Source organism: Danaus plexippus, chromosome 25 (assembly GCF_018135715.1).
Source record: "Danaus plexippus chromosome 25, MEX_DaPlex, whole genome shotgun sequence".
Taxonomy (NCBI): Eukaryota; Metazoa; Arthropoda; class Insecta; order Lepidoptera; family Nymphalidae; genus Danaus; species Danaus plexippus.
In genome coordinates this window covers 1,763,603-1,788,249 of record NC_083553.1, presented here as the reverse complement: position 1 = coordinate 1,788,249, position 24,647 = coordinate 1,763,603, and the positions used below count along the sequence as shown (strand labels likewise).

Below are 24,647 nucleotides of genomic sequence, written 5' to 3'. Positions count from 1 at the left end.
CATTTTGTGACTTAGTCACTCACAGCCTGTAGGTAACTATAGATGTACTGAGACCCACTGGATTATAATATCAATATATATACAGACACTTTTGTTTTATATATTATCAGATTATTCAATATGTCGCTGTGATAACACTATCATATCTTGAAAAAGTTTTATATATATATGTGTGCATACATATATATATTTTCATTTAGAAAAAATTGTCTCTAACGTGATTTCTTTGTGATTGTACCTTAAACTCAACAAACTATTGTGTGTAATATTTAGCGTATTCTTCTTACGGTATTCAGATTTTTTTAAATCCAAGTAATTGTGACCCTTTATGCACAAATATGTCCTTCCCGCCTACTGCCTATCGAGTATTATACCACTGGTATTCACCAACATTATCCATTCAAGCCTCCGTGCTGTGTGTACACGCTAACACACTAACACACACACAAAAACACTCACACAACAGATAACGCGACCAAGCCAGTTTTGCGTTTCTCGTTATTCGACTCAGTTGGCCGAGGAACGGCGTCGCGGCACGAACGTCAGCCATTTTGTTTTAACGCATTAATTCGGGCAATTTAAAAATAAAACGTACGTGAAGTGCTCTCCTGTGTGTGTCTGTGTTTTTTTTTCCACAAATTTTACGGAGGTCTATTGGTTTTATTGATTAGCGTTATATGTTATAACAAATAAAGGTGTTGATTATTCGGGTATATTTCAAGGTTTCTTTTTACCGTGTTTGAGGTTATGTATGTATTCGCGGTCAATTCTTTTATTGTTGTTTTTTTTTTAGTTAGCTATCGCGACACGTAATGCCATCGGATGATGTGAATTGCAACGTTCAGTAAAAATTCACATGCGCCAGTTAATGTAGTGCCATAGTTTGAAGTTATGTTTCCATACACATGAACGTAGTATATATATTTTTTTGTATGTCAGTATGTGGGTTACGGTCAGCGATCCGGGAACACGGTTTACTAAAGACATCAACGCAACGTTGGGTGATATTTCGCTAATATAAATTTTACTTAACATTTTCTAGCTGGTGAGGTCGATTTATCATTTTGTATTGTTTCTCTTGTAACAATCAATGAGATTTGAATCAATGGCACGTGTGTGATGTGGACGTACTAAAAATGTATGAGTTTTTATTTTATTAGCCATTTTCCTGAATGTATACGAAATTGTTTTGCACGTCGCGTTACATTTATAGCTGTGACATAATTCCATTCGATAAATACCGCGGTTGACGATATTAACTAATAGAAAATTAAAAAGTATCGATATATATAATTTTATCGATAATTTCCCATCGCTGCTTGTTTTTTTTTTTAGGTAACTAGTGTTTGTATTCAAATATTCTCAAATACCTTTTTAGCATAAAAAAATATAACAAAATAACTTAGAAAAATTCTAACATAACAATCCGAATTACCTACTAAAAAAAATTATATAAGTAAATGGCATAAATACATAACTTGAAAAGATCATTTAGTTGATTAGTGTCGTAAAATTAAATGTAGCTACCATTACGTTTTAATGAGATTGGAAGTGATATAACAAACTAATAATACTACCTTTAACTTAATGACTTACTAATTATTGCAAATTCTGTTCCGTACGCTTTACTTATCTAGGGACAGGTATAATATATTTTCATTACCTTTTGTTTAGTAATATTTTCTCTTTGGCATCTCTCAATTGCATGGGGACCAATCACTGCCGCTATTGAATGGCAGGCATCAGCTCGTAATGCAACTGCGAATCATTGATAGTAAAAATCAGTGTTGGGATTCCCTAGTGCTAGTTTTATGTTTGTTATAAGAGTTTTTTTTTATATATTTTTTGAACATCAATGCGTTTAAATTGTAATGTTTATACTCGTTTATCGCTCGTATTATAAAGCTTTTATTTTTATTCAGATTAATGTCAAAATTAATGTATATACAATTTAATTGAAAATATATATATATATAATCATTATAAATGTCCAAGGTACAGTTTATTTGAAGTCCAAGGTAGTAATCTCACTGATCATAAAGTCAATTTCTCTCAATGACATCAAAGTGAAGGTAGTAAAACATGAATGGGGTAAATGTGAGCTATTTGAAATTCAGTGATTATGTTAGTATTTTTTAAGGTTTTCGGCCGTCAGGCGTCTATTACTGAAGGTAGAAGTGAATTTATTTCAATTAATATATGAACTCTAATAGTTCGTATTAGAAATTAAATCGTCTATCAGTATTCAAACGTTGTTTATGCAGTTATATATATGTTTGATTTGTTTTTTTTTTTTAATTTTATAAAATTTCACAATGAAGGTTTTATTATAAGATGTATAACTTAGTGTACAAATTATCTACACATGAAACATTTTGTTAGCAGAAACGTCTCACATGGACCGGCTTTACTTGATATCTATTCAATACTTTCACAATTCCATTGAATGTGCAATCTCGAGCTTGTAGCATTATTGTTCCTTAACACACAACACGACCTTTATGATCGCTAAGCCGATGAAGTCGGCAATCTATTAGCATGACTGTCACTTAAATTTTACTGAGGCTATAATAATTTATTGCAGAGAAATTCAATCAACTAAATTCTTGTAGTATACTGCGAATTATTCCCCGTACGCTGTTTAATAGCAGGAATCCTCAAACCCGCAATAGTTACGAACCGCACGCAGTCAGCATTATAATTGATTAGTTCCTACAGCTATTGACCATTTCTTTTACTTTGCCTTTATTTTGATCTCGCTGATCTCTTCTGATGCACGACAAATTGACTTCTTATACAGCTTTCTTATAGATATGATAACATATAACATCGTAAGCGATTGATGCTATACTAAATTCAGCGATCAAGTGATTTAATGTACTGCTAAATATAAGTTAGTTCGAGCGGAAATTGATACGTAACTTTAATAGTAAACCAATCCTACTAATGAATTGAGCCCACAGCGTAATCCGCTAATGCCTAGATATACTCAGCTCTCTATTAGACCTTATCGCCTGTCCGGAGGCTATTCAAACGATATGTCTCAGCAAGTTTGTCGTTCAACAATGCTAACTCTTAAATCCGATTATATTTAATCAAAACGCCGTGCCACACATATGTTATGTATAAAATATATAAGTCAATGAATAATCCTCTTAACTTTATTAAAAAAAAAAAATCAAAGTGAGTCAAGAATTTCAGACATTCCACGAGAATATTTGGTGCATGAAAATTGATGAACATTCGAAAATCTGACAGTTAGTATCGGACCGAAATCAATGATATAAAAAATGTATTGGAGCGAATCACAAACATGTTTCCGTTACACGTGTGTTGGTTGAACACATCTCGATCGTTAGTCTCGTTATCAAATTATCTCACCAAAGTGATATTTGTACGGGAATAAAATCCGATTAATGATACTGCCTCAGATTCTTTATATAGAACTTTCACATAATGAGTGTTTGATAACTTTAGTCTAAGTAGTAAATCCGTCGGCGCATAAACTGCGATTAAAACTAATGTCGCACATACCGTCGGTGTGCCGGTGAACACTACATACATTGCGTTATCCCGTTACAGAGTACAAACCGGTCCGCGTTCCTCGAGTTCCTTTCGCTTCTATTTTAATGTTCGACAAATTATAAAATCATTTTCCCAACAAAAGTTCCTCATTAATTGCAATTATACTTACCTCCACTATCTATATTTTTGTTAATTCCTTCGTATTTATTTAATATAAATAATATTATAAACGCTTTTCTGTCCACCGATCGTCCTAGATTTCACTTTAAATGTACCGAATCCCTCATTTTCTATTCTCAAGGATAATCAGCCGAGGCTAAATGAAGCTGTTAACCATGTAATTGGCGTTACTAAAACTATTGTCAGCATGATATTTACACTCAATATAAATAATGTTTTAGTAGAACTTTAAAATAAGTAATCTAATAATATTTTTATTATATATATATTATAATTTTATTATATATATATTATAATTTAAATAGATTTAAGGGATACAGTTTTTGTACTAAATGTTAAATACGAGTTGACTTGATCTGTTTCCCCACATGCCTTATACGTTAATACGCGTGTGTCTTATTCAGTTTATCTCCAATGAATAATCGTTAACTAACCGTGCCATGTAACTGTTGTATCGGTCAACGGTCAGCTGAAAGTATGACTTATAACATGGCAATAACAATGATCTCGTTCTGCTGTTAAAATTCACACGACTCTTTAGTTATAAATTATAACTGGATCGCTTAATTGGACCGGGTGTGTTTTGATCGCTTGCATTTTATTTAATTACTTTAAATTTCAATTAATACTTAAGATATTATTTAATTATATCAACCGTTTCTCTAAATTAATATTTTTGTAATGTTAAAATCTTAGATTTAATGTCCGAGTATTTATAATTCTTTGTACATTGATTCGGTTTTGGTATCGCGTCTTTCATCTCAAAATTTATATGAATTGCCATAAGATTTAATAACATGTAAGCAAAACCGCCTTTTCGACCTTAAGTCAATGTGTTTAAAGCTTAAATTCCTACGTATGTTACATTATAAAATTACAAATGGCTTTATTACTTGTTTAAATCAATTCGGCAAATAGTTTTTTTTTTTTCGTGTCATATGAGTAATGGTCGTCGACCCGTCTTAAATTATTTTCTGGCAGTCGGTACTATTATAATTGATGGTTAACATTATAAGGCTATTGATTTCCATTTAACTATTGAACCGTGCTATATTCAATTATAATCTCAAATTGATCCTTTGTAAACATCTCAACATTATTTACTGTCAATACGTTTATTTCACTTTAATAGTTTTGTTGTATAAAAAATATGATAGGCATTAGTACACTGAGGGATATGTCAGTCGGGCCGACCGTTAGAAATTAATCCGACAGCGTATGTAATGTCACTTTCGTTTTTTTCATAATACCCTCCACTTATGTCTACCGTTCAAGATAACGCGCTAATTGTATTTGTTAGTCTTCGTTCCGCTTCGGTTATAAATATGTTATATGTATTTCGTCACTGACTGTCTCTGTTTATTTCATGTAAACTCAAATATTACCTTTATTACATACGGTTGGTATTAACGTGCAAACATACAGCCACTGTTTGTCATGACATGTCGTAAAATATACTCAAATACGCTCATTATTACTCCATGATCAGAGAGCCTAAGCGTAAAATAAGAAGATAATATGACAACAATATTTATACTCGTAATAAAATAATGGGACTTATTCTTAGAATATCTTTGCGATAAAACAGTGTTAAGTTTATATGGATATAAAATTCGTGTTGCGTTTTAATTAGATAACAATTGATTGATTGATTTCGAATATCGAAAGATTAGAGTTAAAATACCTTCCGATATAAATAGTTACATTTTTTTTATTTGATCTCGGTAATAGTTTGGAATGATGAGGAATATATTACTGCGTCTTATGAGTATTATGTAAATTTCGATTGAATTGTAAAAAGATCTGGTCGTCGGGCGGTTCTCGGGAAGCCCACAAATGTATAAATATCTGACATTAATTACTTTAATAGATCTTGTCATTCTCGATATAATATTACAGGCTGTGTCCGGAAAGTTAGAGAAATTGTTTTACTTTGGAATTAACTTGACATTTTTGTAACAAATCTAGCTTTGATCCAAATCGACGTACAATCGTCATATGAAGTGTCGGACAGTTCCCCCACAGATCAACAATGAAACCAGTTTAAGACCAAGTTGCACAGATTTTAAGACCCCGTTCCGTTTGGGCAGTGAACCAAGGTCATGTGGCCTTCACTCGAAATATATAATGATGTCGTGGGAAAGACCATACAATGACACCAGGGAGTTAGCTGCGTGTTGTTTGTTAGAAGCCGGTAGCCTGTCTGTGAGATTTTAACGTCGCCGCTGTAAAATTGATCTTTTTGCTTAAATTAAGCCTGACAAGGTCTCTTATAATATCAGATATTTGCGACTAACAAAAAATTTATATCCACCTCGAGTTTCCTCTCTGATTCGCCCGTTGAAAACTGATAAAAAATTTCGTAAAAATAAAATAGCTCTGTTGTTATAAATTCACAAACATTCGTGTTACAAACAAATATATATATATATATATATATATATATATATATATATTCCTTGCTTATTATTGTATTTTATCAGATTTTTTTTTAAACTATCGCACTTTTATATCAAAAAGCAATAAAATTTTGTTTATGTAACACGCCGTCGGTGACTCCACCTTGACAAAGGTCACACAGCATGTTTTTGGTCGTTTTTGAGTTCTCTCGGTCGACCCTAATTATTAAAAGAATGTTATAAGTTCGCATCAACAAAACTAAATATTATAATTTTTATATTCTGACTTATAAAATGTATCAGCTGATTATCATTTGACGTCACACTTGGAATTTGCTCGTTGATAAACTTATTCACGGATATTAAGAAATCTTATAATAAATTATAAAAGTATGTATTTTTTTGTACCACAATATAAAATTATTCTTATTTTCACCGTTTAGCGGTGTCGATGAATTCCCTGTAAATTCTTTAGTTTGTTATTGAGATAATACGACGTTAATTTTGTTGATATAAAATTCTAATTTACATGGAATTAACCAAGAATATTTATTTATTCAAACGTTTTAAGAAATTAATATGAAAACTCTTTTCTATTATCTATTTCTTCCTTATGATAAAACAACCTCTTGAGGTCGGGATCGATTGTTTTTGCTGTCACAAATCCATAATTATCATATAATATTACTGTATCACTGATAACTGATAGGCATCTTTCAAGTTCAATAAAATTATATATGTGTGATCCTTTGCATAGTATTGGAACTATCACTGTTGTAATTTTTTCAGCTATTATAATATGAAAATTACGTGTAAATTATTATTTAATTTTTGAAATTTCAATATATTAGTTATTGCTAATAATGCATATAATTATTGTATCTGTCAATAGAGTTATTTATAGTGATGTTACATTTAAAGATGAATTATATCGAGACTAAACTGTAATGAAGCTAGTATAACTACTTATTTTTCTAGTAATGTTTGTGAATTTATCGAAATAAATATAAAATTTGAAAACTTTATTATTTTCTCTAATGGTAACACTATATACTGATGGTTAATAAAACCATATATGTATATATATGACGTATGGCAGTGTTAGAATTCTTATTAATATTATTTAGGCGTAAAAATGCGTCTCGTCCTTGAACCGAAATACGTCGGTCAGGGATCGCGAAAATCCAGGTAGTTTTAGAAGTCCGACTGGTTTATTTTAGTGTTGTCTTTGTCTTTGATTATTTTTTTATATTATATTCGTTTAAATTCACAAAATTGTTATACGCGATGTCAGTTTGTGTCTAACATTTGTTGTGTACGGAACCGAGTATTATCCGAATTCTCATAAACCTTGCTGATATCATATATCGACCTCCGTAAATGTTGAAAAAAAATTTGTCATTAATATGAGACTCGAAAAACAGACATATTCAATTATATAGCGCTCTGTTTGCAGGTTTCCATAGTTTCGTTATTTACACAAGTGCATACGAAACCTTATGTGAAAACAAAGACAATCAGATGATTCATAGACAATAGAGGACCGCGGACGAAACGAGAAACGAAAAGATAGTGTTTAAAATAAAGAAAACAATCGAACATTCCGTATAACAGTAACGCTTTACAAATAAAACATTGCCATATTAACATATAACGAGCTTTTGTAATTATAAGGGGACTGGAAAAGGACATAAAACTCACGTAATTACGGATGAATGTGAATGAATAATATAAAAAAAAAAATTGTGTCAAGATCAAAAAGTGTGTGTCAAGGGGTCTCGGCAACTTTCCTTTTGTAGATCAGCGAGTGGATGACATCGGTGTATAAGACACTGGTGGATCGTTTAATATTGACCTCCGGTTAAGTACGGGTGGCGTTGTGGGGGGATTTCGACGGATCCCTTCATAGCGACTTGTGAGTTGCAACGCGACGGCCTTACAGGGAAGCCGCTTCTGAAATAACCGCTGACCGCTAACCCCTCGTTTAATAAAAACGGCAAAGTGAAACAGTGCTCCAGTAGTTGTGGTAGTATGAAGTGTTAAAATGTCTACTCAAGCGTATTACAAGGAACGCCTGGGGTTCGATCCTCAAGAGGCGATGCAGGACGGCGTCAACGGCTCGTACTACGATGGTCCATACCAGCCCAAGAGACACCGCGGCGAACACAAGGAGAGCCACGACCAGGTTTACGAGGAGAATCTGACGAAATTTAAAGGTACAACATGTTGGGGATTCTTTATACAGCAGTCAGGTTCGTGGTGGAGGTAACGAATATTGAGAATGCGTGTGTTTTGCTCTAAACAAAGATTATGTTTTCGCATTGACACAATCACTCACTTCAGCGAACTAACAATATGTCGTGATCACTACTCGGAGTAGTTTTTTGAAATGTTAACTGAATAACAAGATGTTTTAAAACCGGTCGCTCGTTTAAAACCGTTTACAAGGCTGCTCGTGTTTCTTAGCATATTTAATTATAAAAGTCCTTATATCATAAATTATTACGCATTCGATTAAAATTTAACGCTTCCTATTTATATCTAGTGATGTTTAGAACTATTTGATTTTTATTTGGTCATGAATCAGTGTTACACAAAGTAACCGTAAAGGGAATCGTTATCAACCGATGCATATAAATCTGTGATAAGATAGTGTGCGCTGATAACAGAGTTTCTGTCACAGTATATAGCCGGTGTGCTCCCTCAAATGTTACGTTTCAATAACTCCTATAGTGTATTTTATTTGAAGAAGATTTAATTTTGTACATATGTTTATTTAACAGTCCTCCTACACCTTGATTATTAATATTGTTTATTTATTTTTGTACACAATTAATTATAATAAAATTATATATTAATTTCTTATCAATTAATAAGGTTTGGTTATGATATGCGCGTGCGGTTCGGTTATTTATAAAATAATTAACGTCATTTAACGCCGTCGACCCCAGCCTGTTGATCGGTGACCCAAAGCAGATCGGTGCGTTAGAACAATCATCCCAGTCTGTAAGAGAACCATGATATAGAAATAGATACAAATTATACTGTTCTTACAACATTTAATATTAATAAATTTATATTATTGAACAGTTTTAATTTCATAGATTTACTTGTTTAGATGAATTTTATCGTAAAAATTCTTATTATTTTCTAATAGTGTGTTATCATATAATATTTTAAAATATAATTAATTTTAAAGTTGTTCATAAACATGAATTAATATGAATAATGTATATTAATTTTATAGTGAGAATCAAGTTTGTATTATTTTCCGTTTATTTAGCGTAAATATAGGAGATAATCGTCAGCGATAAGGCTCAAGTATTCTGTATGCGGCATTCGGCCTTCGTATTTAGGGCTAGGTTGGGTGAAAGTCTAGATAACTAGCTCTAAGCTAGGCTGGGTTCGCTGCTGTGGTATTCTGTGAATAATATAGAATAATACGAAAGCCCTAATAGTAATTTAAACACATATTAAGCCATTACAATTATGACTATTGTAATTTTTAAACTGTTCTTTGAAAAGTTTAATTGGCATATTAATTGTATGGATTTTAAATTACATTCATTTATTAAATTAGTTAATTAATTATTTTTATACATTTTAATTTACGAAGCCCATCGCGTTTAAACCTTGTGTCATTAACAGACACGTTAGTTTTTTTTTTTTAATAATTAGCGAGATATAAATAAAATCTGTTGTAATTAGGTAATATAAAGTTGAAGAGAGGCCGGACGTCTTTTAATATTCGCATATAAATAATAATTACTATTAAATATAAACCAATACTATTTATAATAAAGTCACGTCAGTTTAAAAAAAGTTAGGTACCTATAATATTTTTAAGTTATCTTGTACCGTACCCACTTTAGAGACCTTATTCTTGGGACTGTGACATTTTAATGTTGTTTAACAATTTTGAGGGATAACAACTATAGCTAAAGGAACATATAGTACATTTTCATTCATAAATCTTTGCGCGTGATCATCAAAATAGATATATATGAAAGGAAAAGTGGAAAATGTCAGTCAGTTCACTTATATATATATATATATATATATATATATATATATAAGGGTATATATACTATGATTTAAACGTTTGGTTGATCGCATTCATCTCAATAAGTGTGGGTGTTGGGAAGTCTCTTAATGACTAGATCTGTACCAGGATGGGATGACGCTAAAGATAACATGCTTTGGCTAGATTATTTTTATTTACTCGATAATTTAAATGTTAATACTATAACAATATGAATATATAATTTTTCCAAATTAAATCAAATAAGCAATACTTATCCATAAAAAAGTACATAAACCGATCAATATTTTAAAGTTAATAGTTTTCTAATTCTGTAACGTAAGATTGTTCGTTATCCTATCTTCAAACAAAAACACTCGTATAAAATGTGATCATTGGTTTGGAAATTAATGTTTTATTTCTTTTCGTAATCAATATCAAAGTAATCTTAATAAACAGTTTTTTATATAGTGATTTACAGCGAGTGTTTTATCGTGCGAACCGCTGAGGCGTGATACATTCAATCAACGTTTGAATCGAGCCGTGCGTTGCACTCGCTTTGTGCACTTATGATTCACGTACAATCACCAATAGAAGTCCATTAATGAAAGTACTAACGAAATGTAGTACATTCTAATAGTTTAATAGCTCGTATAGATATAATTACGCTTTAAACATGGTAGTGGCTTTAAATTAATTAAATGTAAATTTACATAAATTTAATATTAAATGTAATTTAATTTGTTCTACTATCTAAATATCTAAATATTGTATTAATTTCTTTAATTACTGTAATGTATTTCGTATGCGACTGTACATTTAAAAGGCGCCGCAATGTACATGAGTGTAATGCATTCTCTGCTCACTGAGACTCCATCAAAGGAGTCCTTTAAAACAGAAGTATCAATCAGAAGCAAATAGTTTCTGAGATAAAGCAGGATTAACATACATCTTTATTATCATATCCCCCCTTTCTCTGAACATAAATTTATTTGGTTTCTCAAATCAATTTTATATAGTACATAAAGATAATAAATAGATTAATTGATTTCATTTTGTAATAAAATTTATGTAACAAATCTGTTCCTGTTTAAGATTTCAGTAACTAACATATTCGTGGTAATGTGTTTAAAACAAAACTTGATTTTAAAGATAAATATATTTTAAAGAAAAAAATTTTTTTTTTTGATTTACTTACATTAGAAGACATTAATCAAAATCTAATCGAGATTCTTTATTTTCTATTGCATATATGGGGTTTTCCAATAGGGACGCTTGAACTTTGACAGCTGATTGCGGCCATGTTGTTTGAGTGACAGCTGTCAAATGCAGTGTGTTATATTCATTCCGTCCTCCCAAACCACCATGGCAGGTTACAGTGTCGAGCAGCACGTGCAAATCATAAAATTGTTTTATGAAAATGGGTCTTCAGTTCGAGCAACGTTCCGCGCTCTTCGCCCGTTTTACGGTCGCGATGATCGTCCTGCCGAGTCGACTATCCGTCGATTGGTGGACAAATTCGAGTCAACCGGGTCAGTTAACAATCAGCCGGTTCCCGTGCGTCAACGTAACGCGAGATCTGCCGAGAATATCGCCGCTGTGCGCGACAGTGTCCTCGAAAACCCGCGGCAGTCAATTCCGCGTCGCGCACAGGAACTCGGCCTTTCGCAGACGACAACTTGGCGAATTTTGCGTTGTGACTTGAGCCTGCACCCGTACAAGATCCAGCTGACCCAAGAGCTCAAGGTTAATGACCATAGACAGCGCCGTGTGTTCGCTGACTGGGCATTAGAGCAGTTGGAAGTTGACGCCGATTTTGGCAAAAAAATCATCTTCAGCGACGAGGCGCATTTTTGGATGAATGGCTATGTCAACAAGCAAAATTGCCGTATTTGGGACGAGACCAATCCACACGAGGTTCACCAAGTGGCAATGCACCCGCAGAAAGTGACTGTTTGGTGCGGATTTTGGGCCGGAGGCGTGATTGGTCCGTATTTTTTCGAAAACGATAATGGTGTGGCCGTCACCGTCAATGGTGAGCGATACCGGTCGATGATAACCAACTTCTTTTGGCCTGAAATCGAGAATATGGATCTGGACAACATGTGGTTTCAACAGGACGGCGCTACGTGCCACACAGCACACGCTACGATGGAAGTTCTGCACGAGCAATTTCTGGACATGGTCATCTCGCGCGGAGGCGACGTGAACTGGCCACCGAGATCGTGCGATTTGACCCCGCTGGACTTTTTCTTGTGGGGTTTTCTTAAGTCGCAGGTCTATGCCAACAAGCCGCAAACCACCGATGCCCTCAAAGTCAACATACGCCACGCCATCGATCAAATACAGCCCGATTTGTGCGCCAGAGTCATCGAAAATTGGACCTTTCGTGTGCGCGCCACCAACCGAAGCCGTGGCGGTCATTTGAATGATGTCATATTCCATACATAATGGGGTCGATAGACCTTCCAAATAAAAAAAAAATTTCGCAAATATCTTTCCTACATGTATTTTTTTTTGCATTTCAAAGATCAAGCGCCCTTAATGGAAAACCCTATATAACAGATAGCTTCTGTGTTTATTTTAAGTGTAAGGACTTATTTTAATACATACTACTGCTGCCTGTGGTTTTGCCCGCATAATTAACCTCGTTTTTGAGAGTTTTCATGAGTTGAAATTACATTCGATTTCTGGAAGATTCCTTTATCAGATCCTGACTTGGCGGCAATCGACCTACTTCAGGAAAAATGCTCTTTCGAAAAAGAAAATTAAAAAAAATTGCCTTTTAATGAGATCTACTACTTTCGCGAGTATTCATTTAAATTTGCCTCTTATTGAAGTATGACAAACAATCAATTGACTCGAGAACTCCCTTTTTTTTGAAGTCGGTTAAAAACCCCAAGTTAATCCTCATGACATTACATACTCCGTATAGAATTTTCTTTAAAAATCTGTCCTACCGCTTAAGGAGATGTAAGACTTTCGCGAGTTTTATTCATTTAAATGAAACTAATATTATTCGGATATACCACGCGGATTTTATTAACGTATAAAATAAAAACTACATACTCCCGACGTTTCGGTTACATTTCAGCAACCGTGATCACGAGCAGACGAGATGTGAATGTCTGTCAGTTGGTCTTGTTATTTTACAAAAATAAAGCACGCGTAGTATATCCGCATAATATTGATAACTATCGTTCCATAAATTATCCGCAAAAACATAAAGACTGACAAAATATTTAAAAAATAATTTTAATTTAGTGTTCGAATATATTTTCATATAACAACCATCTATATTATGTATTAGTAACATATATATATATATATATATATATATATATATATATATATATATATATACATCCGCTCGTCTTCTATAATCGCCACCGTACATTAAATGAATGTACAAAGTACTATATTCAAATCATGTCATCACGCGGGATACTAATTACCTAGCTGATTAATATTGCTTCAGTGTACCGTCCGTCTGCAGCGACCTATATATAAGTTGTAGTAAATTTTAACGTTTATATGTAATTAAATTATGTTTATGCTATAAGTTATAACACCATTTATACAAGTACTTAACACTTCTCAGTGAGACTTTGTTCCGGTATTCAAAATATTTGGCAGCGACCTTAGACGGATATAGAAAACCTATAAATAGTCTAGATCGGTCTGCCATTGATTCGTGGGTTCGTTCAACCCGCACATGATCTACACTCCTGTTATCATTACAATGTGTGTTTGATCTTCGCGATGTTTATACAGAACTCATTGTTTTGACGACGCATACATTCGTATCCGTTTGAGTGTACATCGCACTTTATGAGACTATTTTTTTTTTTATTAATGCATCCTCTTTTGTCATTATAGACGAGTGTATATCAGGCTTTGTCAGCTGTATAGTTCTCTTTTATGTAATCCGTATTTATCATTCCAGATGAAAGGGACGCGATCCAGAAGAAGACGTTCACTAAATGGGTCAACAAACATCTCAAAAAGGTAAAGAACCTCTATATTGTAATGACCTCAAATATATTAGAATTTTATAAAAATAATTTATATTTACTTGTGGTTCCTATTTGTATTAATTTTAATGACAGCAATATATCCTAAGTGGTGTCTATTTAATTTCTCTTTAATTAAAACTTTTTTTTATAAATATATAATTTATATCGGTTTAATATTCTGGTCAAATCTATGGCCAGTCGCAACTCTTTGAGATGTCAATAGATTTGACGTGTTTGACATTGTCAGTTGTCAGATGACATTGTAGGATTCCACGTGGCGTCAAGACTGACGTAGAAGGATGAAATGCGTCATTTCTATTAGTTCCTATTAGGAACAATAATGACACATTAATTATTTGCATAAATAGAAATAGCATTATTTACTATCGATGAACTGGTTGCCTTAACACGTTCCGCATAACATAAAGTAATCGATAACATAAATAAATTAATTTTATTCATACGATCGCATAGAAATGATTATAAAAACTGCATACGTGAACTTTACATAGATTTATAATAAAGGCGACGGCGCCAAGTGTCGAGCGATGTTTGAAATATTCATGACTATTTGTTTATAACTTGTGTTAAACGAAACTTTCCTTGTAAATAATGTTTCAGTTTAGTCTGGCTGTGACTGACTCACCGACCAAATGTGACCAGTTCGTGTGTTATCATATTATTTATTCGGACAAATTAATTAGAGCATTCCGAATCAAAACGCAAGTTCCTCAACCGAAATCAAACTTTTAGTACATAACCGTTTAATAGTTATTCGCCAAATTGCTGAGAAGAGCTCTTTACTGCAAAGGTCCTTCGAAAATATTTGTCCTTTACATCAGTAGGACTATTGAGGAATCGTATGAATAAAAAAAAAGTTTTCACCATTATAATAATTTAGTTATAAAATTATTAGAAACCCCCTAACATGTATACATTCAGAGAATTCGTAAACACAAGACAGAAATATAAAACAAGACGTCCGTCGTAGCGATTTGCAAATAACTCTGTTTATATAAAACATACACAGTTGATAATTAACATCTGTGTTAATAAATAATAAACTGATTGTATGATTCACACAGACGTTTCTTTGTGGCGAGAAAGTTGGTTGGTTGGTTGGGAGTTGGAACCAGATAAGGTATCTTCGTACAAAGGACGGATTGATCGGGATGAATTCAGAGATGGCAGATTATAACAGAAATTCATAATTGAAAGAATCTTCCTCATAATGATACGGTATACTCATGACCCGTTTTAAAGAAGCGCTGGAGAAGTCTCACATTTGATTGATATTAAAACCAGATTAGTTATTTCAAACCAAATAATTTTTTGCTTAACTGTCAATTTGTTTTTTTTTTTCATATCGTAATTTGACAACGATCCCTTGTTCTTATAACCGGCCAGTGAATGTGAAATAATGAAGCCTATCGATACGATATATTTATATAAGTGAAATAATCTAGCAACAGCAATAATATTTGCATATCCTGAACAATAGTCTTGCATGAGATCAGGTAACAAAGGATGTAGGCAACTGTGACGCACGGTGGTGGCATCTCGGGATGTTTTGGTTACGACCCGAGTTAGTCACGTCGAAGTTATGCGAGGCTTTCGTTTCGAAACGTTCGAGAAACAATGGCCTGTAACTTGTGACTTGATAAACTGTTAATTGTTGGAGGGAATATAAGTCGGATTAAAATCGATAATGAAATGAGTTTTTGTGGTAAAAGAACTGATGATTTGAATCACGATTAAATAGCTATTACCCATTTGTTCTTACGAGTTGTTTAGAATATAAATACACCTGAAAACGGACATCGCTAAACACATTGTTCTTATAAAATGTTAAGTTATTTTTTAACCACTTTAGCACACAATTCAAAGGGTGCTCTATTAAAGTACCCTCCTGTTGATCACTTCATTCATAATTTCAGACACCCAATCACAGTGACATGTTAACATTAAATCACACACATATTAAAAGTATATAGGCGACACTATCTCCGCAACATTACTACTAGCAAACATCGTTTTTGAAACACATTGAAATCGAGAAACATGAACATTCATGATTTTGATTTAATGTTTTAATACTAGGTTCAATTACAAATGTTGTTTAGCAAAATTTATAGTAGATGTTAATAAATAACTTGCATTTCGTAACATCAGTAGCTTAATGCAGTCTTAGATAATTTAAAGGGAGAAATTAGTCTCCAGCTAAATGGTACATGCATATATATCTCAGCACAGTGGAAAGATCAATTCGTGAAGAGACATCTATATTACTTTATGCGATTTTAACACTTATGTTGTTTGGATTAAATAACAATTTTATATTAAAGTATTTATCCTACGTTTTGTGCACTAATAGCTGTTATTAATCATATGCAATGAGTCACTTAAATTCCTGTACACAGTTATCCTGTTACCCGACCGTTAGATAAACAGATGATAGTGTATTGCTAACCAGATTCCAAACCTGGCTTCATATACACAAAGTTCAAATTTAAATTTTTTTTCTATCGGTGACTGTGTTCAATAAATTTCTTTACGTAAGAGCAAGATAGTAAATCCGAAATGGATTGTCAGTTTTCTTTCTTACTATACATATTTTGATCGAATACATGTTAATTGTATGCACTTAGAATTTCCAGGCTATCTGTAAATTATGATGTAATGTTTGCAAGTAAAACCGCAAGTAAATATATTTAATATGTCATATATATTTTTAAAACGACATGTAATATGAGATAAATGTTATTATTGTTTGTTTTATCGCTTTCGATGTGGATCCGGAGCAGCATTGGAAATATCTGAAGGTTTGTAGTTATATGGAGAGTTTGGATTAATCATTGAGTTAATTATATATACATATATATAATGTACTATACATATAGTGTAGATCACACATAATTTGTTAACCGTATATGATATTAAAGATTGTTTTTATTTTTTAACGTATAGATGTAAAATTTTTGTACAGCGTGGGTCGAACGCTGATCTCATTATTGCGGTTATGATGATTTATTAGTATGTCATGGCGTCCTTGAATTATTTAACTATGACTTTGCACGTTCATTACAATGATACTCTTTGATTTACACCTCTATCGTCCAATGTCGTAATATAAGGAGTTTTGTTTGATTAGTCTCAGGTTATACTAGAGGTAGAGGTATGTAGATGTGTACAGTAATCAGTAGGCGAGGATAGTTTTCTATGAGATTGAATCGTATCGATTCTTATCCAGGTTTTTGCATATTTCACGCTGCTCGGACAGACGTACACACGTCTCCATGTATGTGAGATAGTGAATAACCAACCCTGTTGTCCCCCGCAACAAGTAAGTCAACGTTAGTCTCATGTAATGTAGTTTGTGTTGAGTTTTATACCACGCCATAATAAAGCCTTGTCTTCCGGCTTCCGTAACACAAGGATACGATGTAAGATTTGTTTTGGCTGTATTTTTTGGAATGATATCACTTTGCAGGTTATTTTATTTTGCAAGCGACGGCATGTTTGATATACGTAGGAGTAGTTTAGTATAGTCTTGTATGTATATTTTTGTAGATGTAGTCCTTTTAACAATCTAACACGTGTTGTGTGAATATTAGTTAGGTTGTTAATAGTAACTGTTGTTCATAAAATTAGCAATACGTTAGAGCTTTACGTGAGCAAAATATTATTTAACAATGCTATATCTTAAATAGGAACTTAATATTTTACATGCAATTCTAATATTAACGATGTTCGTTTAAGTGATTATTAATATTTATCTTTTATGAGTTGCATTGAGTGTCTAATTATCTTTCCTCCTTAAAGATAACGGATCTCTTGTATTCTAAATGTTCCATAGGTATTCAACATTCTACAGTCGTACATCCGTCGTTATAATATAGTAATATAATAGTATTTATGTGCTGTCCGTGTGTTCCCAGGTAAATCGTCACGTAAACGACCTGTTCGAAGACCTGCGGGATGGACTCAACCTCATCTCGCTGCTGGAGGTGCTTTCTGGCGAACACCTCGTGAGTACCGATGGTTATTTGTTGCCTAAATAAGCTGCACTTAGAATTCTATTCATGCATATTTATATGAGAATCATTTCTAGTTATAATATTAATATTAATCATAGAGATCTTTCACAGCGTTTGCTACATTTTTTCATCTTTAATCGTCTTTTTTTTAAATCTAGAGATATCTTTATAAAAAATTACATATGTATATTTTTTAATGAAATCGTGTTGAAACGAGACCTTTCTCTTCAAGTTATAAGTAGTAGCTTCAAACGTTTTTTGTGGTTTTTGTCTTTATAAATTACTGCATGTGGCTGTAACGTACGGCAGCTAGTTGCGGAGATTTGACTTTTTATAAACTTGTTTTTGAATAAACCAATCTGTAATGTTCTTGACAGTCATTTTAATAATATCGACATATATTTTTTTTATATAGATTTCCTATTAGACAATGTATGTGCAACTTCATCTATAGTTAAAAATAATGTTATTTTATTTTTAATCTAAATGTAAATTATTATTATGTGTCATTTTATACTTTATAACATTTATAAGAATCAGTTTTAATGCGTCGACTGTAAATACATTGAATCATAATGTTTTTTGATTACGCCAGTCTAGCCTAGATAGACTATAAGTTCCTAGTTCTTTAGCTGATTTGTTTTAAAATGCCATTTTTTTTAATTACTTTAGAATGATAAAAACAAATCACAAAGCAATGAAATATATTACGTTTACTATGGAAAATAACTAATTTAATATTTATATATAAAGTACGTATTGCTTCGAGACAGCTGATCCTAAGTAATAGTTTTGTAGTGAGCAGGTGTTTTACAACGCCCTTCCTATATTAGGGTTAATAAAGATCGAGGGCAATATGAAGTAAGATTAATGATCTATTTAGTTTTGATCTTAATCTAAATGGAGGGAGTAGCTTATGATTTTCTGTTAATAAACTCAGGCTAAACTGTAAGTTTAATAAATTTTCAAGGCTAGTACCTACTGTGAAGTCGATAAGTTTTGATTAGTTTTTGTAGGGATTAAACACTGAAGGTTTTCTGATATGAAGGTAAATTAGGAACTTTGTTTAATATTTGTCTAACAATAAGTTAACTTACGAGATTGTCTTTGATTAGTTTCAGTTTCAAATTGTAATTGCGTATAAAGAGATATTTCTGCTTACACTTTTTTAGAACTGTGACCTGAAATCGTACATTGGTTTTAAGTTTATTAATAATAACAGCTAAGATTTATATGTTTGACAGTTTTAATTAATTTCTAATCATATTTGGTACTAGAAAATTTTTGTCTACGTTGATAGATACGTGTAGAAAATTTGCTGTTTCTACATACAAAACCTGCTTAACAGAGTTTAAAGGAATTTTTCAAGAATTTTGCTGTTGTAACACAATAACATGTTGACTATAATATATACCTAAATCTCGTGTAGCTTCCGTGGAAGTTCGCTATTCTTAACGGTTGTGTTTAGTATGAAGTTACACAACACAGACAATAGATGGCGTTGCCGGTTAGTTATCTACTTTTAAACAAAAATTATCCTCATCTCCATGTATCCTATTAGAAAATCCAGTATAATGAATTCGCTTGCTTTTTAAGCTAGTAATAAACATCAGTTGTAATGCTTACAGCCGCGCGAGAGAGGACGTATGCGTTTCCACATGCTGCAGAATGTCCAGATGGCGCTGGACTTCCTGCGGTACAAGAAGATCAAGCTGGTTAACATACGAGCTGAGGACATCGTGGACGGGAATCCCAAGCTGACCCTGGGCTTGATATGGACAATCATCCTGCATTTCCAGGTCAGTGGAAATCTTTCAAACATTTAGGAAACCAACGCTAATATAGGATAATATACCAACCGAAATATGTCTGATATTTTAAGCACAGATTTATTTATTATTTACATTTTTTATATTGCAATGAGCAATTATTGAAATTTGCGTTCACCTAACAAATATCCATTCATAAGTGGACTACTGATGTTAAGAAGTTTGACAGCTAAAGGCTTGTCGATGCTTAAATTTAATAACAAAAACATTGCCTTGTCAATTATGTACTGATTATATATACGGTCATTTGTCAAGTGCTATGGTTCAGTTTACTTGGATTTTGATAAGGATCTAGTATCCAGTGTGTTTGCGTCCAATATTCACTTTCAGTTTTCGTATGAAACTCTGTATCCTTCAAACACGATGCATTCTAAGCTCTAACTGATTTATGTCATCTCTAAATATGCGCGAAGGTTATGTTTATTTATTTTTTAATTTGCAAGATGTTATTTATCTGAGTGATTTAAATTAATCCCGGCGACATAATATTCTGATCCGAATACTATGTGAAGTACACAAAATTAATTTTTAATTTCAATGATTATTAAATAAATCTTTATCGGACCTTGCAGTTACCTATTTCTGAATAACACACAGATGTGTAGACATACTGTTTTACAGACAAAAAACGTTAATTATGGTTTAAATTTTGATCTTATTTTCGAAGCAAACTGTTAAGTGCTTTAAGCCAATTACAAATTCTTTCATTCAATAATTTTCCTCGAAGAAACCATAAAATATAGTTATAATGATTCACCCCAAAAACCGCTCCAAATAATTTCCGTTTAAAGATACGTTTATGAGGAGCTCCAATATCAGCTTAGGTTAATTTTTGATTGACTTATTCAATGTAGATAATAACGCTCTCATAGCTTCTATTCATCAAGTGATAACGAATTCCTTTTTAGAGCCAGGTAATAAATCGTTCGGTTTGAAAGAAATCTCTTCAGTATTCCAAAATTTCATAAAGGCAATTGCAATGAACTTAAATGTCTCTAGACGTACGCTCGTCAGGCGCCATGTACAAAAAACCTATTATAAAATTAATTCTAAACACGTTTTCCGTCGGCGTATCTTTGTCATCTACGAATTGCCATTTCGGTTGCCGTGACATACATGTATAATAATCAGAACTACAAATGAATTCTCCATCACCGCAGTCAGGACACTTGCTTACTGGATAACCTTCTTATTGCGACCTTATACTCATAGACTGAACGTTTTATAATAAAAATTTGTTTTGCTGAAACGTTAAATAACATTACTTCAAACTAAACAGACCTTGAGTTATTTTTTGCATTCTTCAAAATGTCACGCGCAAATCGCATTTCAAATGTCACAATATCAAAGATCTAAGGACTAAGCAGCCTTTCCCTCTCGTTTTAACGTATTACGTAAAGTAGTTCCATCTCTCTCTGTCTCCATTGCTCCGGTTCCGTCACCGCACGGATAGAATTGACAAATAGCGACCATAAAAGAAATTGTCACACTGAAATTGATGATTTTGTAGCGAAGTAATTACGTACGGACAGTTTTATACCTAATAGATTTTCTAGAAACTTTTATAAAAAGATCATTCAATTGGATTAACGTTCGGTAAAGCGTGCAATTGATTAAAAGGATTTTATAGATTTCTTACGAAAAATAATCTTTTCATTTAAATATTACACTCCGTATAAAAGCATAACCTCGCTTCCAGCCAAATGATGATAAAGTTATTATAATGTAATCATACAATAAAAGTACGTAAGTCTATACGAAAATAAGTGCGAGATAATATTACGTGACTCAAATATGACGGCATATTGAATCGTTTGCTTATTTATGACCGAGTGTTCATCACTGAAAATAAACCCATATAATATAGACAAAATTTTAAATGTTCAAGTTTTTTTTCATTATTTTTCGTTACTACAAAGAGCAAACAAAAAATATATAGGTATTATTGATATAGTCACAGCGAGGTATCGGGCGAACCTGCGTAAAACAACTAGTACATATACGATGTAGTAACATTTCCTTAACAGGAACCAGTAACCTACGGTGCAGATATGAAAAAATATAATCATTAATATGGTATTGAAACCGCCCAGCGTGGGCCGCCGCGGCACACTTACACACCGCCTTATATGGTGTTATAGCCAGTGTTGTTTAAATTGTTGAAGGATAATTAAACTCTTGAATTAACGCGTCACCACTGTACATTAATATTATCGTAAATATCCATGAGCACATATTTTTGATAGGTTTTCATTAATCGGACACATAAAATTTTGATATATATATATAAATAATTAAATTCATTTGTAATCGTGAGTCTTGGGATTGTGATTCCGTCACCCGAGCGGGTCCAGCTCTCCGACCTTCACCATCTAGGTATAATAGTTGGGATTCAAAGCGATTCTTTATGAATAATTCCTAAATGTAAAGTAACATTATTATAATACCTGTATTGTCCGGCATACGAGTGTGTTTGTTTGTTTCAAAGGCATGCTCACAGCTAATTTGAAAACATTATGAATAAACAAGTGATGTTTAAACTATTGTATTAAATGTTATTTGCATCGTTTGTACACAGCTTGCCTCTATTATAAACAGGTTGATGCAATACTTATTATTATAGTATTGATAATTATCATATTTAAAATCACAGTACAGTTTCTCTGGACCAAAAATTTGCAATATTACTACACTTTATATGTTTCTCTTTTCTCTTTACGTCCGTCTCATATAGGAAGATTTAATTATATAAATATCATTTGTGTATAGTTTTAAATTGTAAATGGTATTACTATAGTTATTTCCTAGAAACTTTACTTAAAGTAAATAGTTCGATGCTATAAGGCCTTCAAAATTTCCCTTTCTTTTTCTTAAAAGACGTTATATTGATGACTGTAGTCCTTTTCTTTCCTTTATTACATCTTTTTGTTGATATCTGCCTGCTGTTGTTAGACGGTCATCCCACCATCCGTTCAAGATGTTCTAAGTTCTAACGCTCCACGTACAGTTACGCGGGTCAGCGCGGGGGGTCAACGGCCCTGCGCGTGCGCAACTAAAACAATACAAGACACACCAATATTTGATAATAATTATTATCATTCCAAACAGAATCTTGCCTCTATCATGTATATAATACTTTCCTGAGTCACTATTTGCTATATAAATATTTGGCCGTTTCAAAGATAAGCGGCAGATATTTTTAGCTATCCTATAAGAATGGGGAGCATGTGTTTAGGAACATATTAGATTATTTGTTTATGGTTCTTCTTAAACTTCTTCTTATATACGACGAATGGCACAATAATATTATAATGTATCGGTGTTAACGTGAAAAGGTGGAGAAAAATCTTGAATAGAAATTAAAAATAAATAGAAGTCAATTTCGATTTGCTATATATATTTTGGAGTCGGTTCACCGAATGTAGTTATTGCGCTGATCTCGAAGTACCGAGTTTAGCTGTAATTCTAAATCAGCTAAGGATATATAAGATTCCTACGCTCTATTAGCCAACTTACTCCGGAATATATTTCTCAACGTTTCTCAATCCGTCTTTCACAGCAATACGTTTACACTTTAATACCTGGTAGGGGTTGTGTAGGTGCAAGGTCGTCCAACAGATGTCGCTCCCACGCGCGGGACCGCCCCCGCTTACTTTTGACAACTTTCTACATAAATAATTGATCCTTGATATTTTTTGTAAGCATTGGATTTACTTGTAAGTTCAGGAAAAAGTTTAAATTCTCTTAATACTTATTATTTGATATACATTTTGTTATTAAGTACTATGGAGTTTTGCCTTAATACAAATGGTCCCAACAAATTTTTCTCTTCACCACAGTTAAAAATAAATTTACAGACACATATTCTTAAAGTAGAAAACATTTATAAATGCTGTTTATATTAATTGATTGCCTACATGTTCTTAATGACTGTATTATGTCATATATATATTTTTTTATCTAATTAACATAATAACTACTGCAGTATAATATATTATGTATGTATTTTTTTTTCATTATAAGTTGACTTTTTGCTGAAATTTGTTTTTCATAAGAATGAATAAAATTAACTTCTTTGTAGAAGGGATTAAAAAAAAGAACAAAATGTGGCGCCATCTCTTATCATATTTTTACAATGAATTATTGCGACATATTTTACAATTTATTTTATTATTCACTGGATAGGCATAAATATATGTGTATTATGAAATAAGTTATTTACTTATTTTATTTGTCCACGCAAACTAGCAGGCGATCATGGTAAGTCGTATCGACGTATCGCAAAATTCGCCTAGCTTGCTTTAACTGCCCAATACTAGATGGCGCTGTTCCTAACAAGGCTCGCTAAGGATTGCTTAGCAAAGCTTTGTGCCTTTATATAATAGATGGCAGTGTTAATCATTAAAAATATTACCGTTACAAGCTTAATACTTTAAGAATATACGTACATATTTAGCAAACATGTCTTTCTTACTGTTATGATAAAAAAAAAATGTTTCGATTTGCAACATGTATGCAAAACAATTTTGCTGTTAAGCTTTGACATGTTATGTTGGATTGATCATATTTTATAACTATATTACGTTTTTTATAACAACTAAATATACTTATTCCGCAAGATATCTTCTGTAACAAAAATA

The 24,647-nt window shown here is 32.6% G+C and overlaps 1 protein-coding gene across 6 annotated transcripts in view; it reads left to right on the top strand.

Annotated features, from left to right (window-relative positions):
• Positions 1-24,647, top strand: part of LOC116775425 (microtubule-actin cross-linking factor 1) — a 160,019-nt gene that overhangs the window by 44,126 nt on the left and 91,246 nt on the right. For 3 of the 6 annotated variants that reach the window (XM_061524506.1, XM_061524505.1, XM_061524493.1), the window contains exons 1-5: positions 515-591; positions 7,561-8,320; positions 14,072-14,133; positions 18,080-18,169; positions 19,807-19,977. In XM_061524506.1, coding sequence (XP_061380490.1) covers positions 8,149-8,320; positions 14,072-14,133; positions 18,080-18,169; positions 19,807-19,977 — 495 coding nt within the window. In that variant the 5' untranslated portion in view covers positions 515-591; positions 7,561-8,148. Of the gene's footprint in view, positions 1-514; positions 592-7,560; positions 8,321-14,071; positions 14,134-18,079; positions 18,170-19,806; positions 19,978-24,647 lie in introns of those variants that run through there. The other 3 variants (XM_061524508.1, XM_061524495.1, XM_061524507.1) reach the window with 1 other exon arrangement.